Here is a 26986-nt window from a genome sequence, read left to right as displayed (position 1 = left end):
TCATTTCATATTAATGTTCAATGGTGCAGTGTTTTTGTTCCATTTGAAGTGTTACATGCATGCAGTACAAACTATCCAGTAGTTAACCATACATAAATGAAGAGAGAAAAACAGGCAGAAATAGAGCCGAGTGTAAAGAGTTATAAAGAAAGAAATGGAGCGCTGGTTAAAAAGAAAAGCACCTTTTTCTTCTGCTGCAGCAAAAACTTCCTGTCAGGCAATAGCAAAAGCAATGGAGAGTGCTCTGTCTCACAGTGATGAGCAGCTGTTAGGACTCCTCAAAGCTGCTTATTTTAAAGCAACACCAGTGTGAATGATGATGCAGTAAAAGATAGATAGATAGATAGATAGATAGATAGATAGATAGATAGATAGATAGATAGATAGATAGATAGTTCTGAAAAAACTTTATTTAACAATTAAATAGAATACACAAAATCAATATTTAAAAAAAGATAATGTCACGAAATCAATTCAGATCCACCCAAGGTGAACAAGACAATACATAAAATACTGTGGACACATAAAAAGTCACATTACAGATACTCCTCCAGTTCACCATCCTTAACATCACACAACACACTGTCTACACACCAGGCTTCCTCAAACATTGTTATATTATGCATTGCTTTATAAAAATTTAAATCCAGTCTAACCCTTGTTAATACAAGCATTCTAAAAATGACAAAAGGATCAGTATTTAAAATGTCATTCATTTTGTTTTTTCTGCCCTTTGAAAGTACTACTTTGTTTTGTCCAATAATAAGATTCACCAGCTGGATTGAGTACTTTCTCTTTTTGCAATACTTAAAACCAAAAATAAAAAACACCTCAGAGAACACAAAAACCAACCCAGCAAGCAATTCCATCAGAGCAGCAAACAAAGGTTTTAATCTGGTGCAGAACACAAAACAATGGTAAACATTCTCCCTCTGTGATCAAAATGGACAGGAATGGAAAAATGGACTCACAAAGGAGTTAACTGCAATGATGGTGTGTAAGATCCTCCACTGCAGATCCCCCAATCTTTTTGGCAGTGGTGGCTTATACCCCCCCCCCCCAGCCTGTCTCTCCAGTGTGTGTCTGGTAGTGCCCTGAGCCGCTGCTGGTAATGGCCCTTTACACACACCCTATACAGCTGCTTCCCCTCTACTGTACACAGAGGGAGGTCTCTCAGACCCTCTACAGTCAGTAAAAAACCCTGCTCATCAGAAGCCTGACTGATCGCTCGGGACACTAACAGTGACAGAAAAGGTGAATCCGTGTGCGGAACTCTGATCCCTGAACAGCTGTCTTAAGAGCTCCAGCCCTCACCGGGGAGAGCAGCACGAACCTGGGTGAGGAAATACTTAGCAGTGCGGACAGACCGCATCCCCAGAGCAAACGCTAACCACTGAGGAGTCACCCAGCTGTAGGTGGTGTGAAGCTTAAAGCTCTTTTAGATTTCAACACCTGCCTTCACTAACATATGTATAAAAGAAGGAGACTGAACAATATCACACTTCAAGAAAGTATTATATATTAACGACTCTTCTAAGAGCCACTCAAGTCTAATGTTTTCAGTGACCCTCTGCTCAATACGCACCCACTGCCATGCCCTCAGCAGGCTCTTATAGTAGTCTGGCAGTCGGTCCATCTCCAGTTTACCCATTTCTAACAAAAAAAGACCCCTATCCAGACCCAGCCTTCCCACCTGCTGCAGGAAGGCACAGGCAAACTGCCTCCACGGGAGGTCCTCAGTGCAATACAGCAGCCTCTGCAGGGCCTGTAACCTAAAAGCCTCCGTCCTGCTAGAAAGGTCTGAGTCCCTGACCCCACTCAGCCAGAGGCAGGTACAGCACACTCTGTCTGATCCAAAGCATCCCATCCCAGAAAAACTCCAGCATCATAGCCTGAACCTATTTCACTAATGACTGTGGTGAACCTGTGCCACAAGCTAGAGGCCACCAAGTTATTAATAACAAGTACCCTACCTCTATAGGTGATCTGCGGAAGCAGCCATTTCCACTGCTGCAACCTGCCTTTCACTTTCTCCACCACCCCCTCCCAATTCCTCTGCACTGTGCTGTCATCCCCGAGATGGACACCCAGATAAAGGAGCCCATCCCTGCTCCACTGCAATCCAGCAGGTACAATTGGAGGACGACAATCCTTCCAGTCACCCAGAAGCACAGCACTACTCTTATCCCAGGTTACTTTAGCAGATGACAGCTTCTCAAACAGTCTTTGACAGGTGCCTACACTGTCAACATCAGTTTGGTTGTTAACAAATACAGCAATGTCATTTGGATAAGCTGTTACCTTCACTGGTTTACCGGGACACTGAGGAATGGACAGTTCAGTCAATACCCTCCTCAGCTCATTTATAAGAGGCTCTATTGCTAAAGCGTAGAGCATACCAGACATGGAACACCCCTGTCTTATACCTCTCTGAACGGGGAAAGGGGCGCTTAAGCCACCATTGATTTTCAATAGACCGGAAACGTCACCATAGAACAGCTGAACCTTCTCTAACAAACAGGTCCCAAACCCAAAAGCTTTTATTGCCCTCCACAGGTAGAGGTGATCTACCTGGTCAAAAGCCTTTTCCTGATCCAACGACACTACACCTGCATTGAAACCAAAAAGCTTGGAGGCTGCCAGTATATCTCAAATTAGAAAGATATTATCGAAAATAGATCTGTCTGGAACGCAGTATGTTTGGTCTCCTTGCACCACCCGCCCTATCACAGTCCTGAGGAGGTTTGCGAGGGCTCTGGAAAGGATTTTATAAGAGCAATGACACAAATCTCCCTTTTTAGGGAGAAGAGTTATAACCGCTCTTCTGCAACTCTGAGGCAGAACTTTATCCTGCACACTCTCCCTGAAAACATCCAACAAGTCCTCTCCCAGCAGAGACCAGAACTTTTTATAAAACTCCACTGGGAGGCCATCAAGTCCAGGTGTCTTTCCGTTGTTCAGCCCCTGCAGGGCATCAGAGAGTTCAGTGTCAGAGGACTTTCCAGCCCCTTGGCTTCCTCCTCAGACAGCTGAGGGAGGTCCTGCAAGAAACGCTGTGATTCCCCTGTTTCCTCCACCGCCTCTGCTGTAAACAGGTCCTTATAAAAACCCACAGCCAGCTTCCGGATCTCTGCGTGCTCCCTGAGCTCCTGCCCAGCCGCTGTCCTCAGGCAATGAATCACTTTGCTCTGTGCGCTCTTCTTCTCCAGCCCAAAGAAATAGTGAGTGGGTGCACCCATCTCCACTAAGCTCTGGAACCGCGATCTTACCAGAGCCCCCTGCACCTTTACGTCCAGCAGATCTGCTAACCCCCTTTTTTTACATTTTAGGCCCCCAATCAGCCTTTCGTTTGGGCTGGACTCCAGAGCTCTCTGGAGCTGAAGGATGTCCTCCTTCAGCTCTCTCATGGTTTTATTTAAGCTCTTTGTGACGTTTCTAGTATACTGCTGACAAAAAGATCGAGTCTGCACCTTCCCTACATCCCACCATTGCCGCAACGAGGAGAAGTCTCTTTTTTTACCGCTCCATCTCTCCCCAAAAAAATTAAAAACTTTCCTAAAATGCTCATCATTAATCAAAGCAGTATTAAAATGCCAGTATGCACTTTGTATTCTCAGAGGGGAGCAACACACTAATAGAAACTAAACTGTGATCTGTCAGGCTTGTGGGGCTGATAAAATAAGATTTAAAAATGTTTAAATTATGTTTAACAGTATAAAACCCGTCCAATCTAGCCATGGAAACATCAGTGCCATGTGTTTTGACCCATGTATATTGCCTATCCTTTGCATTAATGTTTCTCCACATATCAACTAGTTCCATATAGTTTTCAATCCTAACCAGTTCCCTGGCAGACTGGGGATGTGTCTCAATGTGATTCCGATCTAATCTACTATCAGCTGTGCAATTAAAATCCCCACCTAAAACTAACACCTCATCAGTTTTACATTCAACCAACATACATTCAAGCCTCTGGAGGAAGCTTATTCTCTCCCTACAATCAGTAGGTGCATAAACATTAACGAAAACAAAGACTGCCTTCAACAACCGCCTGGACTCTGAGTAGCCATCCTTGTATGACTTCACAGGCAAATACAGAGCTCGGTTTAAACCCCTCAGAAAACAAAATGCTAACTCCAGCACTCACATTAGTTCCATTACTGAAAAAAAACATCCCCTTTCCAATCCTTTTCCCAACCAACCTGATTTCCCCCATCTATGCGAGTCTCCAGCAAAAACATAACATGCAGATTGTTCTGCGAGATAAATTCAAACAATGAGGCTCTTTTAAAAGCATTTCTACAGCTATTAATATTAAGGCACCCAATATTAAAGCTAGCCATTGCAGAGTTTGAAAAGGTAACACACCGATATTCAGAAAAGAAGAACAAGCAGACAGTAAAGAGAAAGAGTATTAGGAGTGTACTGGCCATCAGGACTGACTGTGTTTAACATTGCCACGGAGTTTGCTCGATATGTATGTCAGGCGCACTAGATCCTGAGTACTAAATGTTTCCTGAGCAGAAACGATTTGTTTTAAACCTCATACCGAGCTCAGAAACAAATCAATATCGTGAAAAAAATCCTCAACATCAATTCCCCTTCGCCCTTTCGTCTGCTCCAGGAAATCTTTAATGCTTTGAACACTGTACCCTCCCCAGGGTTTATACGCGCCCAGCGATTCCGTTGCTTAGGAGGAATCAGCGAGACTGCCTTCATCCTCACTGTCTCCAGCGGGATTGTCTGTCACTGTGCTGACAGCCTGCGCGCTGCACGTCTCTGCAGAGCTCTCAGGATCCATACTAACACTGCTGCTGTCAGACGAAATGCTGCGTTTTTTTGTGGACAGCACTGCCCTCTGTTTTAATCATCTTTTTTTCCCTGGCAATCTAAAAACCTCACTATCCTCTGCAAACTTTACCCCTTCTACCTGTATCTGAACATCACCCCACACACTAGCAACCATCTCTGTGTCCATTTGCTCACTCTCTCCCTCTTGTGCTTTGATTTGGCTTGCGGGATAAGGGGGAAATCTCCCAGCACAGGAGAATGAAATTGAAGCCCTGCTAGATTTGTTTTTTAATGCAGGGCTGAACTTACTGCAGATCAAATTCCAATTATTTCCATTATTTCCATTATTTCCATTATTTCCATTTGGACTGCTTGCAACATTCCAAGATCTCCATTTGAACTTATAATTGGCAAATCTCATCAGAGCTACAGAATACAGTCATCCTGTTTTAATCCATACAAGAGATATCTGACTTTGACAGCCTACATTTCTTAACCCTGTATGTGCATTCAATGTTATCACAATAACAATACAAATTAAACACTGTAGGTAGTACAGCTGATTAAACCGAGATGTCTGCCAATGCGTTTTACACTGCTGTTGTGGTATAAAAGATGTCTGTTCTTGCATATTCAGCAGCACTTCCCAGTTTAAAGCAGCTTCATGGCCTTGTGCTTCAAGGTAGACCATTCGCTTATGCATCCCCCCACCCCCCTCCCGTACATCATACTGATTAACAGAATTCATTCAACAAGTGTAGCTTAATTGAAGGCCTACAGGCAAATATGCTAATTCATATGTGTCTGAACATTTCCATGTAATGCATTAAAATGAACAAGACTGACACTGATCCGAGGTAAGAACAGGAATATTACTGAAGGCCCTCGGAATGCACAGAACTGGGGGGTGTGGCCATTGTAAGAGGCATCTATACATAAGGTATACATACAGTGTGGTCCAGTGGTTGAAGACCAGGGCTTGTAACCAGAAGGTCACTGGTTCAAATCTCACCTCTACCACTGACTGACTCACTGTGTGACCCTGAGCAAGTCACTTAACTTCCTTCTGCTCCATTCTGCGGATGAGATGTTAAATCAATGTCCTATTGTAATTGACTCTGCTTATAACGCACAGTTCATAGCCTACCTCTGTAAAGCGCTTTGGGATGGTGGTCCACTATAAAAGTCGCTATAAAAAAAGCTGTATAACAGGACAATCATACGTGTGATTTTTCTAGCTGATGATACAACGAGAGAGAGTCGTCTATCACACCGCGCTTGCCTGTCCCCACTGGTGTGAAAGGTAGTGTCGCAGCAAAAATACCATTTTATCAAAGGACGAAACTCATCGCATCCAGCGTGTGAAGACCTTAAGGCTACTATTTTGGCACGGTCACTTTTAGTAGACGAGTTGCAGCAAGAATTCACAAAAAGGTCACCAAATAATATAGTTTTAGCTACATCAACATGCACTGGAGCTTTTAAACAGTAAACCAAAAACAATAATATAAAGACACCTGCTTTTGACAAGTGTGACGGTGTGGGGCTTGCAGATGTTTTATTGTTATTTAATTTATTGTTTAGATTTTGTTAATTTCTCGTGCCTATGCGGTCGATTTTCAATTGAACAATGAGAACCAAATGAAACTCTGTTGCATAAAAAGGTGACCAGCTCTGCTTAGTAGGGTGAAGAGATAGGAGTTAGTGAGAGAGATGGAGAAAGGAGAACGGGGATCGAGAGCCAGATCCCGAGTAATGTATATGTATATATGTATGTATGTATTTATGTGTGTATATATATATATATATATATATATATATACATATATATATATATATATATATAATCCTGTTTGTTTTGTTTGCTGCCTTTTCTTTTGTGTTTATTAAATATGCACTATAGCGCTTAAACGCATTCCCCTGTTTGTGTGTCTGTATTCCGAGGCTGACGTCATCGCTACACCTTCACACCGCCACGCAAGTTTAAATGTTACTTAAGAAGTACCAAGAGTTTTGCCAGATTCTGAAATAGCATAATGTAAAGAAAGCCTCTAAGTCAGGATACTGACGATGCATGGCTTCTTCTGTCTTTACAGAAAACAGCTCGCTCATTGGTTTTAGTATAGCTGTCTTTCCTGCTGCAGAGTCAACGCCTTGTACTAGCTTCCATTTATGTAACGTGCTTTCAACATGTTTGTCACTGTTTGATTTTCATTTAAAAAACTTCATGCCACCACTTTCATGAAATGTCCCCTTTGGGTATTTGTCACTTCTCTGCTTAGCAGTGATTTGCCATTTTTTTCACCCCATAAACTTCATTCCACTCATTTACATGCCGGCTGGCTCAGATACAGATCATGACCTACATAGCTCCATGTAAATCGCAGATCTGTATTGTAAGTTCATGACGTACTGCATTTTTGATAGAAATAAAGGAAGCGCCTAATGAAATGTGTTTTTACATCCATTTCCAAGATTTCACAGACTTTATTCCTATTCACGATCACCATGACAACATCATAGCCTTATTTATAACCCTGCAATTGAATATATTAATGAGAAGTATGCATTTTCAAATGTTGAAGATACACTATCAGAGACCAATTAAAAGGTATTGGTTGTATGGATTAAAATGTGCAAGTTTCCACAAAGTCACAGCAGAAAGAGAGGGGGTTTTTACACACCCAAACCGAAACCAGTTCTGACTATAATGGTAGGTTATTCTATGCTCACTTTCCCTGCGTCCATGCAGTTTCTCTTACGGATCACAAGGATAATCAGCTCTCTTGTAAAACTCTGATTCAGCACACTGAGAAAGGAAGAGTTCAATGAGTGCCAACAGGAGCTGGCAAACGCAGGAAAGCTTTAAAGCGGACACAGAGTCAATCAATATTGCAGTAACCTGTGTTCTGCTGAACTGGTCAAAAGTCATCCTTGGCGGGGCCACACTCTGAATGCATACAGGCCTGCATAAACCATTTTTTATCCAACAGCTGTATCTCACTCCAAGGTCACAGATTTAGCCTTCAACATGGTGTGCATTTTAAATACCAGAAGACTGAAATAATAAAACAAAATAAAATATAACTATCTACATTTTAAGGTCATTTACAGCCAGGTTCACAGACAAAATCAGCACTAACCATGCACTACCTTGCATGGTATTCTAACATTAGTGCGAATTAGGATCTGTGAAACCAGTCATTAGTGACTTCAAATGTAATCTATAAAACCCATGTACAAGATATTTACTCTCTGTCTATTGCTTTCCTGTGTATTACTATAAAGTACTTCCAACCTTGTTTAAAATGTACTTTTACAAATTTACCTAAATAAAAAAAAAAAAAAAAAACTGTGCTTTTTTTATATTTAACATCATATTTAGGATTGCTGCAATTTATTACATGGTTTCATTTTAAAAGCATTGACTATTACTTATCCCTGCAGTTACATTTAATTTTCCAAAAATTGAAAAGTCCTCAGTAGAAAACAATGAAACAGCAGTAATTCTGCATTCAGTTATGTTTTAGAAGAGAGAGATTTCAGAAGGTTTTTTCTAGGTACCTGCTGCACAGTGTTCCACACAAATAGATCTCACAACAACACAGCTCTTGGCAATATATCCCCAAACCTGCTGTCACATTCTGAAGCTGCAAAATGAAGCTGTACAGACATGTCTGCATTGCAAATGCTGTCATACAGTATGCAAAATGTCACTGTATAGTACACTAAAGGTTTAAACAGTTACACTGGGTCTCAATGCAGCAGGAGATATACTAAAATGAAATATTACTCTTGACAGTGCACATAAGCATTCTGTACACTAATGAGTCTCTCCTAGAATACCGTAGCGTTCTCAGTTAATGCAAGCAATCCACACACAGGCGGAGTGCAGGCGTAAACCCAGGACCTATCGCACTAAAGCATAGCACCAATACCTCATGCAAGGAGCATAGATCAGGCTTATGTCTTCGTGTGCGATTACGTCACTTACCAACCCTGCTGCTGCCTGCCGCCGTGCACTCTCCCCTGACAGCCTTAAGTCCGCCCCAGACTTCACCAGGCTACAGCGACGAGTGCATGCCGGAGTACCGGAGACCACTTCTAACACCAATGTGGCCATGTGTCAAAGAGGATGCAACGCAAGGCTTCAAGGCTATTTGTTTCAGCTTCAATTATTGCTTAACAAAGCTGCTATCGGCCACAGCTCATGTTTCTACTAGTCGCGCTTCTCTTTAGCTCTTTCTCTCTCTAGCTCTCTATTTTTAGCTCCTTTACTTCGTTCTGTTCTTTCAGTCCAATCTTGGACCCTATAAGCATAAGCTGTAGTTTTAAGCAACAACAAATAAAAAGTTTAGCCTTGAAACCTTGCCTTGGGTCCTTCTTCAGACTGCCATGATACATTAAATCTCCCATTAGATCCAGACTCCAGTTCTGGCTCTAGGCAAAAGCTCAATTTATTTTTACAATGATCCTATTTGATTTATTATCAAGAACATGACATCCCTTTGGCAACTCTCAATCCAAACCACGTACAGCATAATATTGTGTGCATCTGTACTTTGATTTGACAAACAGACACTGTTACATTATTTATAATTTAGTACAGTAATTACCAAATGTAATAATAGTATTTGTGTTCTTTCCAATCTGAAGATCACATATCAAGATAACTGCTAAATTTGCTTACTTGCCCCATCGCTTCATCTGGATTAAATCAAAGTTTTTGGTGACGTCTTAGCTTTACATTATGATGGCACTGCCATCATTCTGACTTAATCCAGACCTCAGTACTGAATTTGAAGTGCGTTTGTGACAAAGACAGCAGGACTGTGCTGAACAGGGGAAAAACAAAACGTCTGAACCTGGGTTTGTCTTGAATATGAATACGTTAATCTGAACAGTGATTAACAGTCCAACTACATTTCACTACCATGTGTAATCCAGTACTTCCATACTTCATTGCATAGGTGAATCTTCATAACATTTCAAAGCAGTTACTTTACACTGCAATCCAACTGCAAGATTGACAGCGTGAGGTATTTTATAGACCACCCCTTCTATAAATCACCAAGGAATCTTAATTGAAAAAGTGTAGTCTTTAGTTGTAACCAATGCAGCGCTGTCATGCAAGTTAGCTGTCCACATCTATTAATCCCCACACCCTTATTTACACACCTACTCAAACCTCCACTTAATGTCCCCCCCCCCCCCCCCCCCCCCCCACATACTGTACAGCTTGGTACTGTTTTCAATGTGGAAAGACAGTTCTAACCAATTCCCTCCTCCTCCTGATGGGCCTCAGCTGTTTGGGAAGCCAGGGATTGATTTGAAAACTAAACGTATTAATTTAGACAACATGTGTTCATTTTTTATGTGCATTTATCAGGACGCTTAACATTTTGATAAACATACAACAGCAGTGGAATACCGGTATTGTATAGTAGCACCAAGGCTTTAAAATGCAATGCAGTCAGATACTAATACCGAGCAAAGCAAACATTATAACAATAATATCCTTCATTTGCATACTGTCCAATATGAATACAAGCTCACAAAATTAAATAACTATGCTTAAAGTCATTTTAAAAAAGAAAAAAACTTAAGTAGGTTATTCTACAAGGTTAACTATATTAAAGCATGTGCTAGTGCCGTTTGAGGGAGAATGTTTGTGGCCACGTTGGAAAACTTTCAAAATGGCAATTAAAAAATAGCTATAATCGTTAACTGACGTTGCAAAGCTGAGTTTTTAGCCTATTTATACAAGTTATTTTTGACAACTCGTGTGTCCCTTTAAAGAACGCTCGGCTAGGGACTTTTTATGGTTTAATTACTACAGCCGGGTCACGTACAAAACACAAAATAAAAAAATAAAAAAAACACCTCAATACAACAAACCAACTTCAGGCAAACTCTTTCGTCCCACTAGGAAATCGATTTCCCCTATCCCACGCGATACAAACAAGACCCTTAAAAGACGTTTAGGTTTGTTTTCCTTCTTTCGCTGTTTTTTTCTCCCCCAGAAAAGCGCCATATTGAACACGCTCCATTCCTCAGATTTGCAACAATTGTTTCCAAAGCCTTCAAAAAAAAAAAAAAACGGACAACAAAGGGATACATTAAAACGAAATCAGACTTACCTTGGCGATAGCTTTTTTGTATCTCATGACGGCTTGCTGAATAAGATTGTGTACTTTAATATTCCCATCCCCGCACGGAACCACCACCCGGGTCCTTCCAAAACACACTGTCACTTTCATACTCTCCAATATGTTCCGAAAACCCCAGTTCCAGAAGTAAATACCAGGCACTTTAAACTCAGTAAAGAAGTCCTTTAAGGTATACACAGAGCAGTAAAATCGCCGAGGATTTCACCTTTTCTCCATGGTCGGTGTTTTCAGATTTGTATTCGTGACCACCTGTTTAACGTTTCTGAGATCCTGCTTTCCCCGATGAACTGGTTATTAGATGGAGCCAGGAAGCCACTGAAATGAGGAACAGTCTCCCCGCTCTGGAGAACAGGAGTACTGACAGAAGTCAATTGCAACTGCACACCGCAAGATGCATTGACAATTAATGGAACTGCTTTACTCAAAACGTTATGTATACCTGCATTATATCGTTATTATACATAATGATACAGTTATCTAAGCGACATATATTAAAGTTATTGACCTGCCCGGAGACATTGAATAAGAGCACTTTTTTGACGTGTTGCTAAAAAGTGTAACCACACCTCACCCACACTGAAGCTGCAAAAGGCTGGGTTTATGCATGATAGCATTTGCGAGCCAGGGACTGTGTTGCAGTACTACGCATTTACCAGCAGGCTAATGCTTTATGAGTATAGCCTACAACGGATAATAAACACAATGGGGAATTTATTTTAGCAGCAGAAATCTGCTAGTGTTGGATTTTCTAAAATGTTCTTTTTGCTTTAGTTGCCATTACTGTCCTATAGTCACAAATCGTATAGTAGTGCTGGCATTGACCTTGAATTTCAAACCTTTAATATTTGTGCATGTTTAAACCACGACAAGGTTTTAATTCATTATGCTATGTGCATGTACATGCAAATTCTAAAAGGGTTAAAGATTTGTTTTGAAAGAAAAAAAAAACTCGTTGTAAAGATTGTGTTTGTGTACTTAATGCAATTGGCATTCTTTACAAGCTGAAAGCACAAACCAACAGCAGCTTTCACTGGGCCTTTTTTTAGCGATCTCAACAATGGCTGACATCAGATTTCTAAATTTCTTTGGGTAAGGTATGCCTTAAAGCCTCCACTATTGTTTATTTAATAACAAGCTGCCAGTTACTGTAATTCTTTGCCTCCACTTTCAATCTACTTCACTTAAACCATCGATTTACTGGACTGTCAGCAGTGCTAATTTACACATTAAGCTTGATGATATATAGAGGCACCATTGGCAATTCTTGTGAAAGTAAACAGCAGCAATGTATACATATTCCACCAGATGTGCTTTTTAATTTATAAATATTTGAATGAATAGAAGTGGATGGATACAGTGCTAATTATTATACACAGAACTCAAAACCAGAGCAGCTGGATCATACACTCTGGGTTTCCTAATTCCATGGTTCTGGTTTGCTTTATTGACCTCTAGCATGTGGTGCAATGTGCCATGTGAACAAAAAAAAACAATATGATGGTGCAGATATGAGGATATGGGTGTCTTTCTACTGCTCTTGACTCTGTAAAATTCACACTGTGAATAAAGATTGTTGTTCCCACTGGCCCCTTTTTATATTACTGCATTTCCACATTGGGATTTTGATGGTTATCCCACGTGTCACGCATTACTGAGTCATTTTCAAAGAGAAAAGTACTAGACTTTGTCTTTGGGATCTGAGTATGTAATAGAACTATATGCCTTTTAACACTGAGGTAATTCATTTTAATTTTAATTAAATTACTACCTTTGAACTTCAGTTGCTTCCCACCTGCCCAGGTGTCAGTAGACGCACAACCCCTGTTCTGCCTCATTATCCCATATCCTAATACAGACTTACTGTAGTAAACTCTGAAGTTGTCATTTACAGTGAAATGTGTTTTGAATTTTAAAGTATTTACCAGATCAGAAACCGTGTTTAATGACAGGCAAGCTACTCTAAACCCTTGGAACTGAGGATTGTAAATTGCACTCAACCAGGTACTGCAGTTTGCACAATTTTTGTTTTTCAATTTACATTCTCTCACGAGCAATAACTCACTAGAATGTTGACATGGGCTGTGACTAAACAAAACAAAACTTCATGCTGGAATATGAACGCATAAGGAAGCCACTCACCTCAGTGGTTGACATCTTGCCAACAAACCAGGAACTATTTGGGGATCAGTCGTGAACTTACATGGGTTACACTCTTAATTGTAAACATTATTCATGCATTATCTGGGAGTCTCGCTGCAAAATACAAATATGTTTAATATTCATTCAGCAAACAATACTGAGCTTACTTGATAATAACGTAAAACACTTTTAAGAAAATATAAGAATCTACACGGATGAAATTCCACATTTGTTTCCTTTCTGTATTTCATTTTCCTATCTGTTTTTTTTTTTCACGTTGGGGGTTTGAGTTTAGTTCTTGTAACTAATATTTGAAACAGGCTTCTATTAACTTTGGCAAAGATTGAATAAATTATACTTACATAATTTAGGATCACCTTGTCTAGAGACATATGGCAGGTCATGCCATAGGGCCTCAATTGGATTGAGGTTCAGCAGCTTGGCAACCCAGGGAAAGTATGTGAATTTCGATTGGGTTCCATACCTCCTTGGACTTGTATCTTGTTAGATCTCATAAGTTAAAAGCAATAAAGTTCCAGTGGCCCTGGTCAGTGCATGAGTGGATGACCCGAAAGAGTGTTGCAGGCTGGGGCACTCTTACTGTAACTCAGAGCAAGGGATGAACCAAAGCCTCTGTATGATGCTAGGGGCTGCCAATGTACTTTTTGTCCATTGAATTAGCCCTTGGCTTGTCTGCTCTGTTGGACATTAAAAAAATACATAAAAATAATAACAACACTGTAAGCTACTGCTACTGTCCTGATATAGTAATATACACTGTGTAGAACCTGACAAATCAGATTTAATTGATTCCAGGGGTCGATTGTGAAAATATGGGATCTCTGAGGGAGTCATTGCACTACTGTACTTCAGGGCATTATAAATGAACAATGTCGGGTAGATCAGTGTGTCTAAAACAACAAAGTATGGTACTGCAGCCGGTATACACAACAAATACAGTAGTTTACTATTTTGTAAACTATTTTACAAAATAGTATCTAAAAGCAGCTCTTATCATGTTTTCTCAGTTTATGCCAAAGTAATCAGAGGTTTCTTTAAAACCATAAGTGTGTGTTGACTGAAACAAAAATTATGTTTAAAACAAGAGGAGCAACAACAACAACTAAGCACATACACAAACACAAACTGGCTTTGGAGGGCAGTGAAAAAATCTTGTTTCAGATTTTTTAACAGTACAATATTTTCAAGTCAATCCATTATTGATACCTACCAAATCTAAACAACAGTTGTTACCAAGATACTGACCTGAAAGGGAGGCCCTGTCTTGGAGCTCTCTTTGTAGATTAGTTGGACACTGGGCAGTAGAGACACAGAACTGCAATGACACAAACTATCCTCTGACGATTTTCCTTAGACACAGAATCCCAATGACACAAACTATCCTAACGATTTTTCTTCCTAATCCTGCAAGAGCACAAAGTCCCTGTTGGTCACCCAGCCACTTGGGACCCTGCAAGTGACATTAATTATTTTCACTTTGATGTCTTATTGAGGGATATTGGTTTTATAAAAGAAGCCACTCATGTGATACCAAAAGGCTCAGCCTTGTTCCAAAGACCACTATTAAAGACAGCAGTTTTCTCATATCCTAGAGACTAAACTGATACACCCGAATGACCATCTTCCTCATGAGACTCAGTTAAGCATTGATTACGCTGGAGTGATTCAGCCCCAGACAGCAGATGTAGGACACTGAAGCATTCAGTGCACATATGTGATTGTAATTCTCATGAGCATAATGGTTTCAAAGCCACTCTGTGTGAGAAAGTCACATTGTAGCTTTTATAAAGGTAGTCTGATATAATGTCCTATCAACTAGCCTTTGGTTTTATACTAAAACATTTGACCAATTACATATTTGGAATCCAAATCTGTAACACAAACATAACGTGTATAAGAATAATTGGTTTTGATAACATTACAGAAAAGACTGAAAGCCAGATGAAAACATAAATTTTAACTCTTGATTTAAAAACACTGTGCATCCTAAATTCTCGGGAATATCAAATATTGGCATTGCAACTGAAATCCAGAGATCCAGACTTCAGCAGCAACCTGGACATTAGCATTCTGAGACCTCAGATCTGGAGATGTGACATGGGCAGTGAGCAGTTCCAATAGGTACGAGGGATCAAGGCCAGACAATGTCTTGTAGGCCAAGAACAAATCCAGAGTTCAATCTTAACTAACACTTTGACATCCCAGGCAGCAGTCTGCAGCACTCATCTCAGGGAGAAAAGAGCAAACCTGGGTGTGGTTTGCATAGATAAAATGTGCAGTCAAGACAGTCCAAGAATAGTGCTAATCACACTCTGTGAAACCAGCCAATGCATTTTATATTGTCACATCTCACTACAGGTTGGAATGTGTAGAAGCTATTATTGTAACTACATTGGGCACCTTTTAAATTATGATTTTTTGTCTTTAATAAAGCATTCATAATTCTATACCAAGTTCTTCCATACCAGTGGACACAAGTCCTGTTTTTAAGCATCCTTTTCTTTTTTTAAATATTTATGAACTAAATCTCGTGTAAATCGTCTAGTCTCCCACACGGCTTTGGTGACGGAGAATCTTACTCGGCTGAGGCTCACTCTCAACCTGAAGAAGAGCTCTCTGCAGTCGGCACAAGTGATGGTCTTCCTGGGTATCCAGCTGGATTCCCGCTGCAGGCTCGCTCATTTTTTGGCTCCGCAGTTCATAAAAGGGGTTAGAAGGATACACCCTCCCCTTAAACCAATGGTTCCACCCTGGCGTCTGGACCTGGTCCTAGAGGCTCTCACGAAAGCTCCCTTCGAACATCTGCATTTAGTGTCAGTGAGTTACAGGCCCTCTTGATTGATAGTTCAATATTTGCGCTTTGCCAGTGGTGGCGATATGGTTACTTTACGCACTAACCCAGCTTTTCTGCCTAAGGTTGTTTCGCAGTTTCAACAGAACCAGTCGGTGGAATTGGAGGCGTTCCATCCGCCCCCTTTCTTCTGAAGATGATCACACACTTCAAACACTCTGCCCTATCAGGGCGTTGAGGTGTTACATGGATAGGTCTAACTTATGGCGACAAACTACCCAGTTACATGTATGTTATGGGTCACATGCTCAGGGTCAGGCACTTACCAAGCACCAGTTGTCGCATACGATCCAATTGCCTTATGAGCTGGCTAATTACCCTGTCAGGTAATGTTACAGCTCATTTGACTAGAGGGACTATGACATCTTGGGCAGTGTTTTATGGGGCATCCCTGCCAGATATATGTAACACTACAGTGGGGGCCAAACTACATAAGTTTATACGGTTTTACTGATTGAATGTTGCTGGTTCAGCAGCACCTTCTGTGGGGTCCAGAGTCCTTGAGGCAGCTTGCCCTCTTGCACAGAAGCCTGACAGTTGGGCTCCAGCCAGGGCAAGGCTTGTGGCTGCTTTGGCTCACTGTGACAGATTGGGTATACATTTCCCAACTCGTAATGGTTGACAATTTCGAGACTGAAAGGGAACGTTAGGTTACAAATTGTAACCCTGGTACCCTGAAAAATAAATCATCATCAACAATCATCAGTCAACCATTAAATTCGAGGGGTCACTAGTTCACCTTCATTTCCATTTCAGATTCAAATGGCAAAGGTTTGTTCCCAACTGCAACAGATATGTGGTAACTCACAGTGGGCCGATCAGGCAGCATTTTTAATTTCCCAACTCATAATGGTTGACATTTCTTTTTCAGGGAACCAGGGTTACAATTTGTAACCTAATGTTTCTTAGTTACACCTCTTGTTACTGTACAGGCTGACAGTGAAACTCTTGTTCCCATAAAGGCATTAGGAAAACTGATTTGATTAATGATCTGTTATCACATGTAAACCAAACACAAGGCAGTTTGCAACAAGCTATGGGCTTTGTGAGCAGCACATATTGCAAAATAAACACTGGTTCCTTATGTAAGCAGAAAAAAGGCGAATGATTGGATAGACATAGACGTTTTGTCACTCTCAGCAAGTAGTCACCTCCCAGCCTTGAGGCATGCTTGTGGAGACTCACAATGCAACTGCTTTAGCAGCATATACAGGGTATTGTGAGAAACACTCGGCCTGCCCTGCACATTACATTCACACCTGCAACAAGACAATAGGAACATAAAATCACTATGAACCAGGACCATCAAACCACCCAGCACAATCTACACTGGAACTGAATGTGTTCATAATATTGTAAAGATTTTTTTTTTTATAAGAAATCCAAGCACAGCATGCTGCCCTCATATTTTATATGAACGTTGCTGCTTCCAGATTCTTGATCAGATGTTGAAAAATGCATTGTTAATGTGGAAACTATAAGTTGCCTGTGTAAGGAAAAAAAAAAAAACACCCATGGAGAATTTTGCTCACCATTTGCTTAAGATAAAAAACATCCAAATGAATACAAAAAAATAAATAAAAGGGTAATATACTTACTTGACATTTTCTACACATTTTGAGGGAAGGGAAATCAAATTTCTTTTAGATTCTGACAGAAGAATCAGAAAGGAGTGGGGACTGACATCTATTGCACTAATTATGTAGTAAAAAATAAAGCATTAGATATAGGCCTCCAGGTTTTACAGATTGAGGTCCATGATATGCAAAAACTACATCTGAAAGTGATTCTTGTTCAGATTTTGCATTAAAATAAATATATAAAGAAAAAAAACCAACATACAATTTATATGATAGCTTCATACAGTGCTTGTCACCTACAGTATCAAATGATGTGATTCTTTAATATTAAAACCATTCACAATGAAAAGTACACCTGGAACCTGTACGTCAATGTTGCTTGGCAGGGTTTAAAATTAATTTTATTTCCAGGCCTATCATTCAAAGGTAGTCTCCACCTCCTGGCACTCCTGGAGCTAGCGAAGAACATCAGCTCCTCCTCGTCAGCCTCTTCAATGAAACAGTTCGATATACAGCTCGGGTTTTATTGGGTTTTTTGTCTGACAAGCAGCAGGATCACGCTTGTCACCTCATAGTTTTTGTTTTACATTTTAAAGTAGATACAATTATCAGTATAGCAGTTTTATTACAATATTTAGTTTTTTTCTTTTAAACTTCAAGATACATAAAAAAACACAACTGCAAACGTGAGAAAAAAAAAGCATGGTTCCATCTAAATCTTCCACATTTCAGTATTGTCGTAGTTCACTCACTTTTGTTTTTGTTTAGTAGACTAGAAATGTAGTATCAGCTCAAATAACTATAGGCATTTTTATTGACGCACATGGCGTGGCACTGGTGATGTTGTAAACAGCAGAACATTGGGAAGAGGAGAGGGGGGGCTGCCAGACGACTCAGTGAAGATCCCTAGATGGAGGCACAGTTCTGCTTCATCCCACAGGAACACAAACGTGTCTCCGGTCTGTCGTAAGCTACAGGACTCTTAACATCATGCTACGTAGCTGTACTCATCTGATGAACTCTGACTTCTTTCAATATACTGTTTGTCGATCAGCACCTCGATGCATTTCTTAATCATGCTGATACTGGGGTTAAATCTGGCTTTTGATTGGTTAATGACCTGCGGACCAAAACAAACAGTTAGTTAATTTTTGCAACTCCAACAGAGCGGTGTTGATATTAAAAAAACATGCAGCAAAGTACAGAGAAATCCTGGAGGAAAACCTGCTGAAGTCTGCAAGAGACCTGGGACTTGGGAGAAGAATCATCTTCCAGCAGGACAATGACCCCAAACATACAGCCAAAGCCACATTGGAGTGGCTTAAAAACAAACAGGTCAATGTCCTGGAGTGGCCCAGTCAAAGCCCAGACCTCAATCCAATTGAGAATATGTGGAAAGAGTTCAAAATAGCTGTTCACCAAAGGTCCCCATCCAACTGCTTGAGCAATTTTGCAAAGAAAAATGGGCAAAAATTGCAGTGTCCAGATGTGCAAAGCTGGTACAGACTTATCCAAATAGACTCATGGCTGTAATTGCTGCCAAAGGTGCCTCTACCAAATATTGACCCAAGGGGGTGAATATTTATGCAATCAATTATTTTCTGTTTTATATTTGTAATTAATTTAGCACAATTTATTTTTCACTTTGACATTACAGACTTTTTTGTGTTGATCAGTGGCAAAATCTCCTAATTAAATCCATTTTGATTCCATGTTGTAACACAATAAAATGTGGAAAAGTCCAAGGGGGGGGGGGGGACTTGAGAGTCACTGTAGATCTGTCTATTGTGTACACTTAACAGCACTGCTCAGTTCTGAAGTAGAGATGAGCCAAGTTTCTAGACTTCTGTCACAAACAGAGTTTCCATATTCATAATGTCATTAAAATGGTCCTATCCTCATCTCCATACCTAATGCCAGAGGTTTAGGTATGAACTACCATAATATGTTGTTGATTTCAGAGTTTGAGGTTAAAGTGTAATTAGAATGTAAAAACATTAGGTTATAAACGAGAGGCCATCTTGCTCATTTGGTTGTTAGTAGCTTATTGATCTCAAATCTTATCAAGCAGCTTCTTGAAGGATCCCAGGGTGTCAGCTTCAACAACATTACTCCCACAATTCTCTATGTAAAAAAAAGCATCCTATTTTCTGTTCTGAATGCCCCTTTACCCCTGGTCCTTGTTTCTTTTTTTAGGTCGAAAAAGTCCCTTGGGTCAACATTGTCAATACCTTTTAGAATTTGTAATGCTTGAATTAGATCACCACATAGTCTTCTTTGTTCAAGACTGAATAGATTCAATTCTTTTAACCTGTCTGCACATGACATGCCTTTTAAACCAGGAATAATTCTGGTCGCTCTTCTTTGCACTCTTTCTATAGCAGCAATATCCTTTTTGTAGCAAGGTGACCAGAACTGAACACAGTATTCTAGATGAGGTCTTATTAATGCATTGTCAAGTTCTAGCAATACTTTCCTTGCTTTAAATTCAACACTTTTCACTATGAATCCAAGCATTTGTTAGCATTTTCTTCTTTTACAGCTTCCCCACATTGTCTAGATGAAGACATTTCTGAGTCAACATAAACTTCTAGATTTTTTTAATAGAGTCCTTCTTCAAATCTCCTATTTGGTATTTATAATGCACATTTTTATTCCCTGTGTGCAGTACCTTACACTTTTCTATATCAAAGGTAATTTGCCATGTGTCTGCCCAGTTCTGAATGCTGTCTAGACCATTTTGAATGACCTTTGCTCCCTCTATTTTTGTGTAAGTTTGCTTACTATACCAGAATCTAAATCATTAATGTAAATTAGGAATACTAGTACTCCACTGGTTACCTCGCTCCATTTTGAGGTTTCTCCTCTAATCAGTACTTGTTTTCTAGCAATTCCTTGAATCCCTACTGCATTCAGTTTGAGAATGAATCTTTTATGCAGGACTTTCTCAAAAGCTTTCTGGAAATCTAAATAAACCATGTAATGTGCTTTGCACTTATCCATTGTCAACGTAGCATCTTCAAAAAAATCAAGCAGGGTAGTAGTTTACCACTGTAGCTAATGCCTGCTTCTGAAACTGACACTGGCAGATCACAGGATTCCCAATAAGATGTTTTCCAGATGATTCAACCTGATAATGGGCACAGGGACTTTTTTGCATAAAATTACGGCCCACTAACCGAGAACATCTTTGAGTGTTCTGGAATGTTGCAATATTGACATGTAAACCAAAAGTGTGTATTCTGTGTGATTGAGACTATTTTCTCATTTTTTTCTGGATTGCTCCATACAGGAATACAGGAATGTCTGCCATTCCCTAACTTCAAAAGAAAATATGCTTAATTGAGAAATCCTTTTAAACGATGCCCTGTGGACACTACAATAATTTAGTAAGTAAAGACAGAATATATTTTTCATACAAATATTTCAACAAGGAAGCCAAAATTCTTATTGTTGTTAAAATGGAAATATTATTAGTTACTCAGGAACTAAACAGTTTAGTTGTAACCACAAACCTTCCCGGACCCATTCCTTGATTATTGCTCAGAAAAGACATACCTCCTGTATTAGTGCATTATGTCTCAGAACTTTGCGTGCTTTCATGATACGGACTATAGCAGCTTGTAAATACATCTTCCTGTCCTCGTCCACGGCACTCCGAGTCTGCTCTATCTCCTAGATGAAAAAAAAAAAAAAAACATAGGCTTTGACATGATCCTGGACTCAGATAGTAAGAATACTCATTAATATGACAAAATAAATGTCTTCGCAGTAACAAAACAATAGAAAAAAAAAATTACTTTTTGCATCTTTAAATAAAAATCTCATAGAATATTTAATAGGAATCTATAATTTTATATTGAATCAATAAGAAACTATAGAACGACCAACAAACTACAGTATGTTCAAGTTCATTAGTGTGTAAGTGTGCCATTTACAAATGCATTTGCATTAATAACGAGTTACTAATTTCTTCTTTCATCCATGGGTTATGCTGTTTTTGCATTTTAAAAGGCCACAGTGTTTAGTACATGTTCCTTTCCAAATGATAAATACATTGAAATCTGCGTTACCTGGTCTGTTCTTTTTACAGTAAGGAATAACAACAACAATGACAATACTAACCTGCGGGGTGTCCTTCTGCATCGATGTTGTAATTTTAAACTTGGTTCGTTTACTGGTGAAAGTCAGATTTAATGAAAATGTAGACTCTGCTTCTACCTCTTCCTGTAAAACAGGACAAACACAAATCCATTAGGATGCCCACGTGATTCCTAAATGCTTGGTTAGTACCAGATCATAGACACAATTTATAGATATAATGTGTGCTATCTGCTCAAGTCTCTCGACCTATGTGGTTTTCATTTAGACAGACAGAACCTTTACATTCAGACCCTATACATACATGAATGAATGAAGCAAAAAGATGCCTTTGGTCTCACTTCTCTGGCTGCTAAAACAATAATGACTAAAAAACAATTTAAAAACATGTATACAATGTCCTCTTCAATCTTTTTTTTTTTTTTTGAAGTAGATAGATTGATAAGACATACAAAACAAAGCAGTGATACACTTAAACGATAATATCACTAACATACACCCCCTGCCACACCTGTAAAATGATATCAACAGCATGTACAGAATGTTACAGAACAATACATGGAAGCTAAATGAAAATTGGATAAGTGGTATTGAAGACCTAGGTGTCATCAGGTAAGCAAACGAGGAGTTAGTAACACAGTAAAGAATACTGGAATGCCTGATTTATAGTATGTGGAGCATCCTCTGAAGATGCACAGTGTGGAATATGTACACCTGCACTACTAACTTAAACACCAATTGGAGTCTTTGATTAACTATTCCCTCTACCACTTTTTTAAACATCTGCTTTACTTCCAAACAATACAAGTAGTAACTAAGCTGAACAGTACTACTACAAAACAACAACATAAATGTGCAAACTAGTGCTTAACAGTCTCTGAATGCCACGCAGTCATCCTGTGTTTTTGTAAAGGCTCCTGAGGTCTGAACAGAACGCAGTGAAATATAAAATGACATTGTTATGTTTGTGCAGTAATCCAAAATAAGATAAGATTTAAGATCCCAAGCCAGACCAATAACTGAAGTCCAATTACCTATAATGAGTCTGTGGCCATGATCTCTCTGTTAAAAACTGGCCCATGAGATAAAAACTTCAACTCTCAGATCAAACTCCCGAAAATTGACGGCATTTCATTTCCAATTGGAGGGAATCTGAGAAGCTTTGAAATCAAATGACTGAGTGTCATTTACCTGTCAAATGGTAAAGAGAAATGCCCCACTTGGTGATCAAAAAATGCAGCCGACGCATTTGTACTGCACAACAGTTACTCCTTGTGTGTGCTTTATACTCCATTAGGAATGACACCCACCTTTTCAGAATCGTGGTTAATCATTTTAACGTCCAGCAAGGACTTGATGGTTTTTGTCAGTTCTTTCTCATTCATCTGCGTGCTGTCCTGGAGCTCCTTGTAACTAACTGTCTCGCTGTTATTGAAAGCCAGAAGTACTGCCATTTGGTAGGTAGAAACCATCGCAACGTAGGGCTTGGAGAGATAGTTCATTTTGACCTCACCTGTGGACCAATGAAATGTATATGTTAAAAAAATAAATAAAATAAAATAAAATAAAAAAACAGTATGCCACAGCAGCAGTGATTTTAGCTGTAAGGTAATTAGACTCAGTTGTATGCCAGAGCACAGAATTGAGGCTACTTTTATCTGTTTACTTACCTGTACAAAGATAGTGCAGCCATGTTAGCTTCCTCCCACTGAAGTGCTGGTTGTAAAATAATTCAAACTGCAAAGCAGATGGGACCTTCATTAGACCAATGTTATGTCAAATGCTACCGCAGCACCAACTGAATTATACACCAAAGTTACCAGTTCTATAGATTTGTCAAGATTAAAATTACAGGTTATTCAAGTTCACTTGAATAGCTTGTTGAAATGTCACAGAATATTCTGCTTTAAGGTTGAAGTTAACTAGTATATAAAACTCGATTTTAAAATAGGCACAACAAAAACATATAAAGGCTTCACAGATGATAGGAAAGACGACTCAATTTTAAACAATACTGCGTTTAAAGTAAATTTACTATAAATGCATACTTCATGAACTATAAATGCATACGTTCATTGGGGTTTTGCATGTCCAAGTAGCTTTGGTGACTTGACAGTACAGTCATGCAGTAAGTCAGTAGCTCCAACTCAAAGTTAAACCTGCTCTCTGTCCTTCTCTCTAGCCATCAGACCAAAGGCCAGTCAGGTTGCCCCTAACTATTAAAGAACAGCCTTGTAACCTACCATCTGTACACTCTTTTCCAGCTCCTGAGGAATGGCAAATGTGGAGGATGGAACGTGTGTTAAAGGCCATGCCCCTGCCTGAAATCATACAGAAGGGAACAAGGTCAGGCTTCATTACTGTTGTGTGTAACACCAACACATCTGCAACAAGAAGTGTATGAGGGAGGCACTCTAATATCTAGAGCTTAAAGTAACATGGTATGTTTTTCAGAACCGCAGAATCAAACATTAACATAAGCACAATTATAGTAGCTAATTATTAAAATAGTGGCTTTTCAGGTTATCAATTACTTATTCAAAAGAGCCAACTTCTTAACGTTTCAGTATGTTTAACATAATTTTGTCAAGGGAAAGTGTGTTTAAAAAACAAACAGTGAAGGTAGTTGTAGGCTTTTATAAAACAGAATGTTTGAATGCTGCAGGCTGATTGGCTGTTGAGAATTTTTTACCGTGCAGCTAAATAACTTATTTTTGCCGAAGCACAGTTCGACTAATAAAATTATCAATACACATATTACAATCGCAATAAATATACACATTGTTGTGTGAGGTCTTTTAAAAATGAGATTCCTTGCATCACATTTGATCTTTTCAGAGGCATGACAGTAGACAAGTGGCTAAAATTACAAGGAGCAAAACCTCTGTTTTTATTGTTTGGATAAAACATAAAGAAATGGAAATCGACTTCAAACAGTTTGTCTTGAAAATGTAAACAGTCTGTTACAAGAATTCTATGCTTTAGTGCGTAATTCGGCTGGTCAAGAGTACTCAATTTCTTTTAGCTTTGTTATGTTAGCCTTTGTGCTTGTCTCAATTGCTCCATAAAAAGTGGAATGTTATTCTGTTAGTGACCAAGCATTTAAAAATACTAATAATGTATTTCTGTATTGACTTCTCCAGGTCAGCGATAGTAAGGCATGGATAGTGAACTCTGTCTTTGCCTCCTTTTCTGCATCTTTTCATTATCAACAAAAACACATGATTGCCATTTTTAAACGCTTTGTCACTAACAAGGCAGGTTATGTCAGCTCTGTTTACAAGGCTTCATTTACTTTAATTAACAATAAATGAAAACGTTGAAAACCTCCAGTTTAATATTTACGACAAATAGAACTTTGTTTGAGGGACTATTTTTTCTCCAAAATGCAAGGATATATAATAAAATTGTTCTTTAAAAAACAAAAAACAAACAAACAACCAAAAAATAATTTTTTATCCCATTTTATAAACGAGGGCTTGTGCATTGTGTTTCATTAACATACAGATTTGCTGGTTGAAGGCACTCAGCTTTGCTTCATGTTGCCAACCCAACTACAGCCTTATGTTAATGCAGCCCAACGCACGCCCTGTCATGTGTTACCCCTTACCTGCTGCAATGGTAACCACACTCGCCTATTTATATTGAAATCTATTAATGCAATGTCATTTACTACATAGCCAATGATGTAACAATCTACTATTCCTCTTTATTGAACGTTCGGGGAACATGGTATTGAGTTTATCTATCCACTGTTTTTCCTTTATTGTTCTGTACTGTACATTATTTGATTTTATTTCCTCTAAAACTACACATTGTAAGTCATGCATATAATGTTCATTTGTTTGTGTATGTGTAGTAATGGCTTTCTGCATGAGGTATTAATTATAAGTTTTACATTATGTGTATGTGTTTCTTTTACAGTTAAGTTGTAATCATGTTTAAATTGTGTGTGAATGTGCGTTAGTCATTTTAATGCAGTACTGTCCAAATTTAGAATTCTCTCATAACACATGGCTGACCCTGTGATGGGGGGAAGCTGCAGTAAAAGACAAAATAGACGCACCATGCCACATTACACATGGCGGACCATAAGGTCAGAGAGCACCGTCCCCTTTCCCACAGAGGGAGTATGTGGTAGGCTCGCCGTATGTGATGACAGAATGACGACTCAATTATAGGACAGAAATCAGTCGGGTTGAAGGGGATTCAACAATTGTTTACAAAGGTATAAATATCAAACATTGTAAAGTTTTGTCAGCCTTTTCCTCTCTTTTGAATTGACTCCATGGATATCCGTGCTTTCTGATACAAATGTATGCACTGAGCTGTACTGAGGCCTTGTCCAAAGTCAGCTTGAAACTCATGCTCATATGACTGTATTGGATTGTACTGGAAGTATACCTTTCTTGTATATAAAGTGTTTTTGAATCAAAAACCATTTGTCAGCTTATTTTTTCACTACATATGTATGTAACATTATAATATAATATAACAACATAAATACATACATATCTGAAATTAATCTGCGCATATATGGTCCATTAAGCACTTTGAACTTCACTTCATGACCTTTACAACGGTTGTATTGCTGATTGCTGATTTTACAAAGTTCGTTGAGCTGACAGATTGCACTCAGCACGAGGTTTACCTGCAGTACGTAGATCTGAAAACTTATTCCAAGGTCAACGACAGTTTCCTGGGTTTTAATAAAGTTGTTAAATTTGTTGTTCAGGTCAGCACTGACGCTCATGTCTGTGTACATTCGATGGAGCTTGCTGGTAAATTCATACCCACAAGCTTGCTGTACAAGGGAAGAGATACATGGTTATTTCAGTTATTTACCTTGTGTTGTTGACACAAGCTGAAGCAACTGACATATTCGGACAGTAATGGGGGCTAATGTACTGTATATTAGGGCATTTGGTCGATTAGAGATTAATCGATCAATCACACAAGTTAGCTTTAAAACTATTACAATTTTGTTAACCAAAAAAAAAAGCATCCTGGTAGTATTAATCTAAGGGGCACGACATACAGATTGAAAGGAAATGTGAAAAAGATTGTACTGCAGATATAGCCTAATGTTAAAAAACAATGTGGCACTGAAACAGTTCATATTCACATGTAAGAAGGTTATTCAGATAATCACAGAATACAACTATAAAGACACTATGTCAAAGTTGTATTTAACTGGACAAAAATGGTAATAGAAATAAAAAAAAAAAATACAACTCTGTTCTTAACATTAAAATTACAATCAAAGTGTGCTGCCTCCGTGATCTATTTGGTCAGAGGTTCATTTCATGGTCAGCAGCACATTCAGCACTAAG

The 26986-nt window shown here is 39.1% G+C and overlaps 2 protein-coding genes across 14 annotated transcripts in view; both read right to left on the bottom strand.

The window, feature by feature from the left end:
* LOC121314090 (partitioning defective 3 homolog) overlaps positions 1-11263 on the bottom strand; it is a 377684-nt gene extending 366421 nt beyond the window's left edge. For all 12 annotated transcript variants that reach the window (XM_041246939.1, XM_041246940.1, XM_041246942.1 and 9 more), the window contains exon 1: positions 10932-11263. In XM_041246939.1, coding sequence (XP_041102873.1) covers positions 10932-11051 — 120 coding nt within the window. In that variant the 5' untranslated portion in view covers positions 11052-11263. The remainder of the gene's footprint in view (positions 1-10931) is intronic.
* A 6575-nt stretch (positions 11264-17838) lies between these two features.
* LOC121314089 (cullin-2-like) overlaps positions 17839-26986 on the bottom strand; it is a 29470-nt gene continuing 20322 nt past the window's right edge. For both annotated transcript variants that reach the window (XM_041246937.1, XM_041246938.1), the window contains 7 exons: positions 26305-26457; positions 23897-23974; positions 23324-23390; positions 22964-23166; positions 21678-21779; positions 21111-21227; positions 17839-18672 (listed from right to left, as the gene is read on the bottom strand). In XM_041246937.1, coding sequence (XP_041102871.1) covers positions 18541-18672; positions 21111-21227; positions 21678-21779; positions 22964-23166; positions 23324-23390; positions 23897-23974; positions 26305-26457 — 852 coding nt within the window. In that variant the 3' untranslated portion in view covers positions 17839-18540. The remainder of the gene's footprint in view (positions 18673-21110; positions 21228-21677; positions 21780-22963; positions 23167-23323; positions 23391-23896; positions 23975-26304; positions 26458-26986) is intronic.

The sequence above is a fragment of the Polyodon spathula genome, chromosome 4 (assembly GCF_017654505.1).
Source record: "Polyodon spathula isolate WHYD16114869_AA chromosome 4, ASM1765450v1, whole genome shotgun sequence".
Taxonomy (NCBI): Eukaryota; Metazoa; Chordata; class Actinopteri; order Acipenseriformes; family Polyodontidae; genus Polyodon; species Polyodon spathula.
This window is presented reverse-complemented; position numbering and strand designations above follow the sequence as displayed.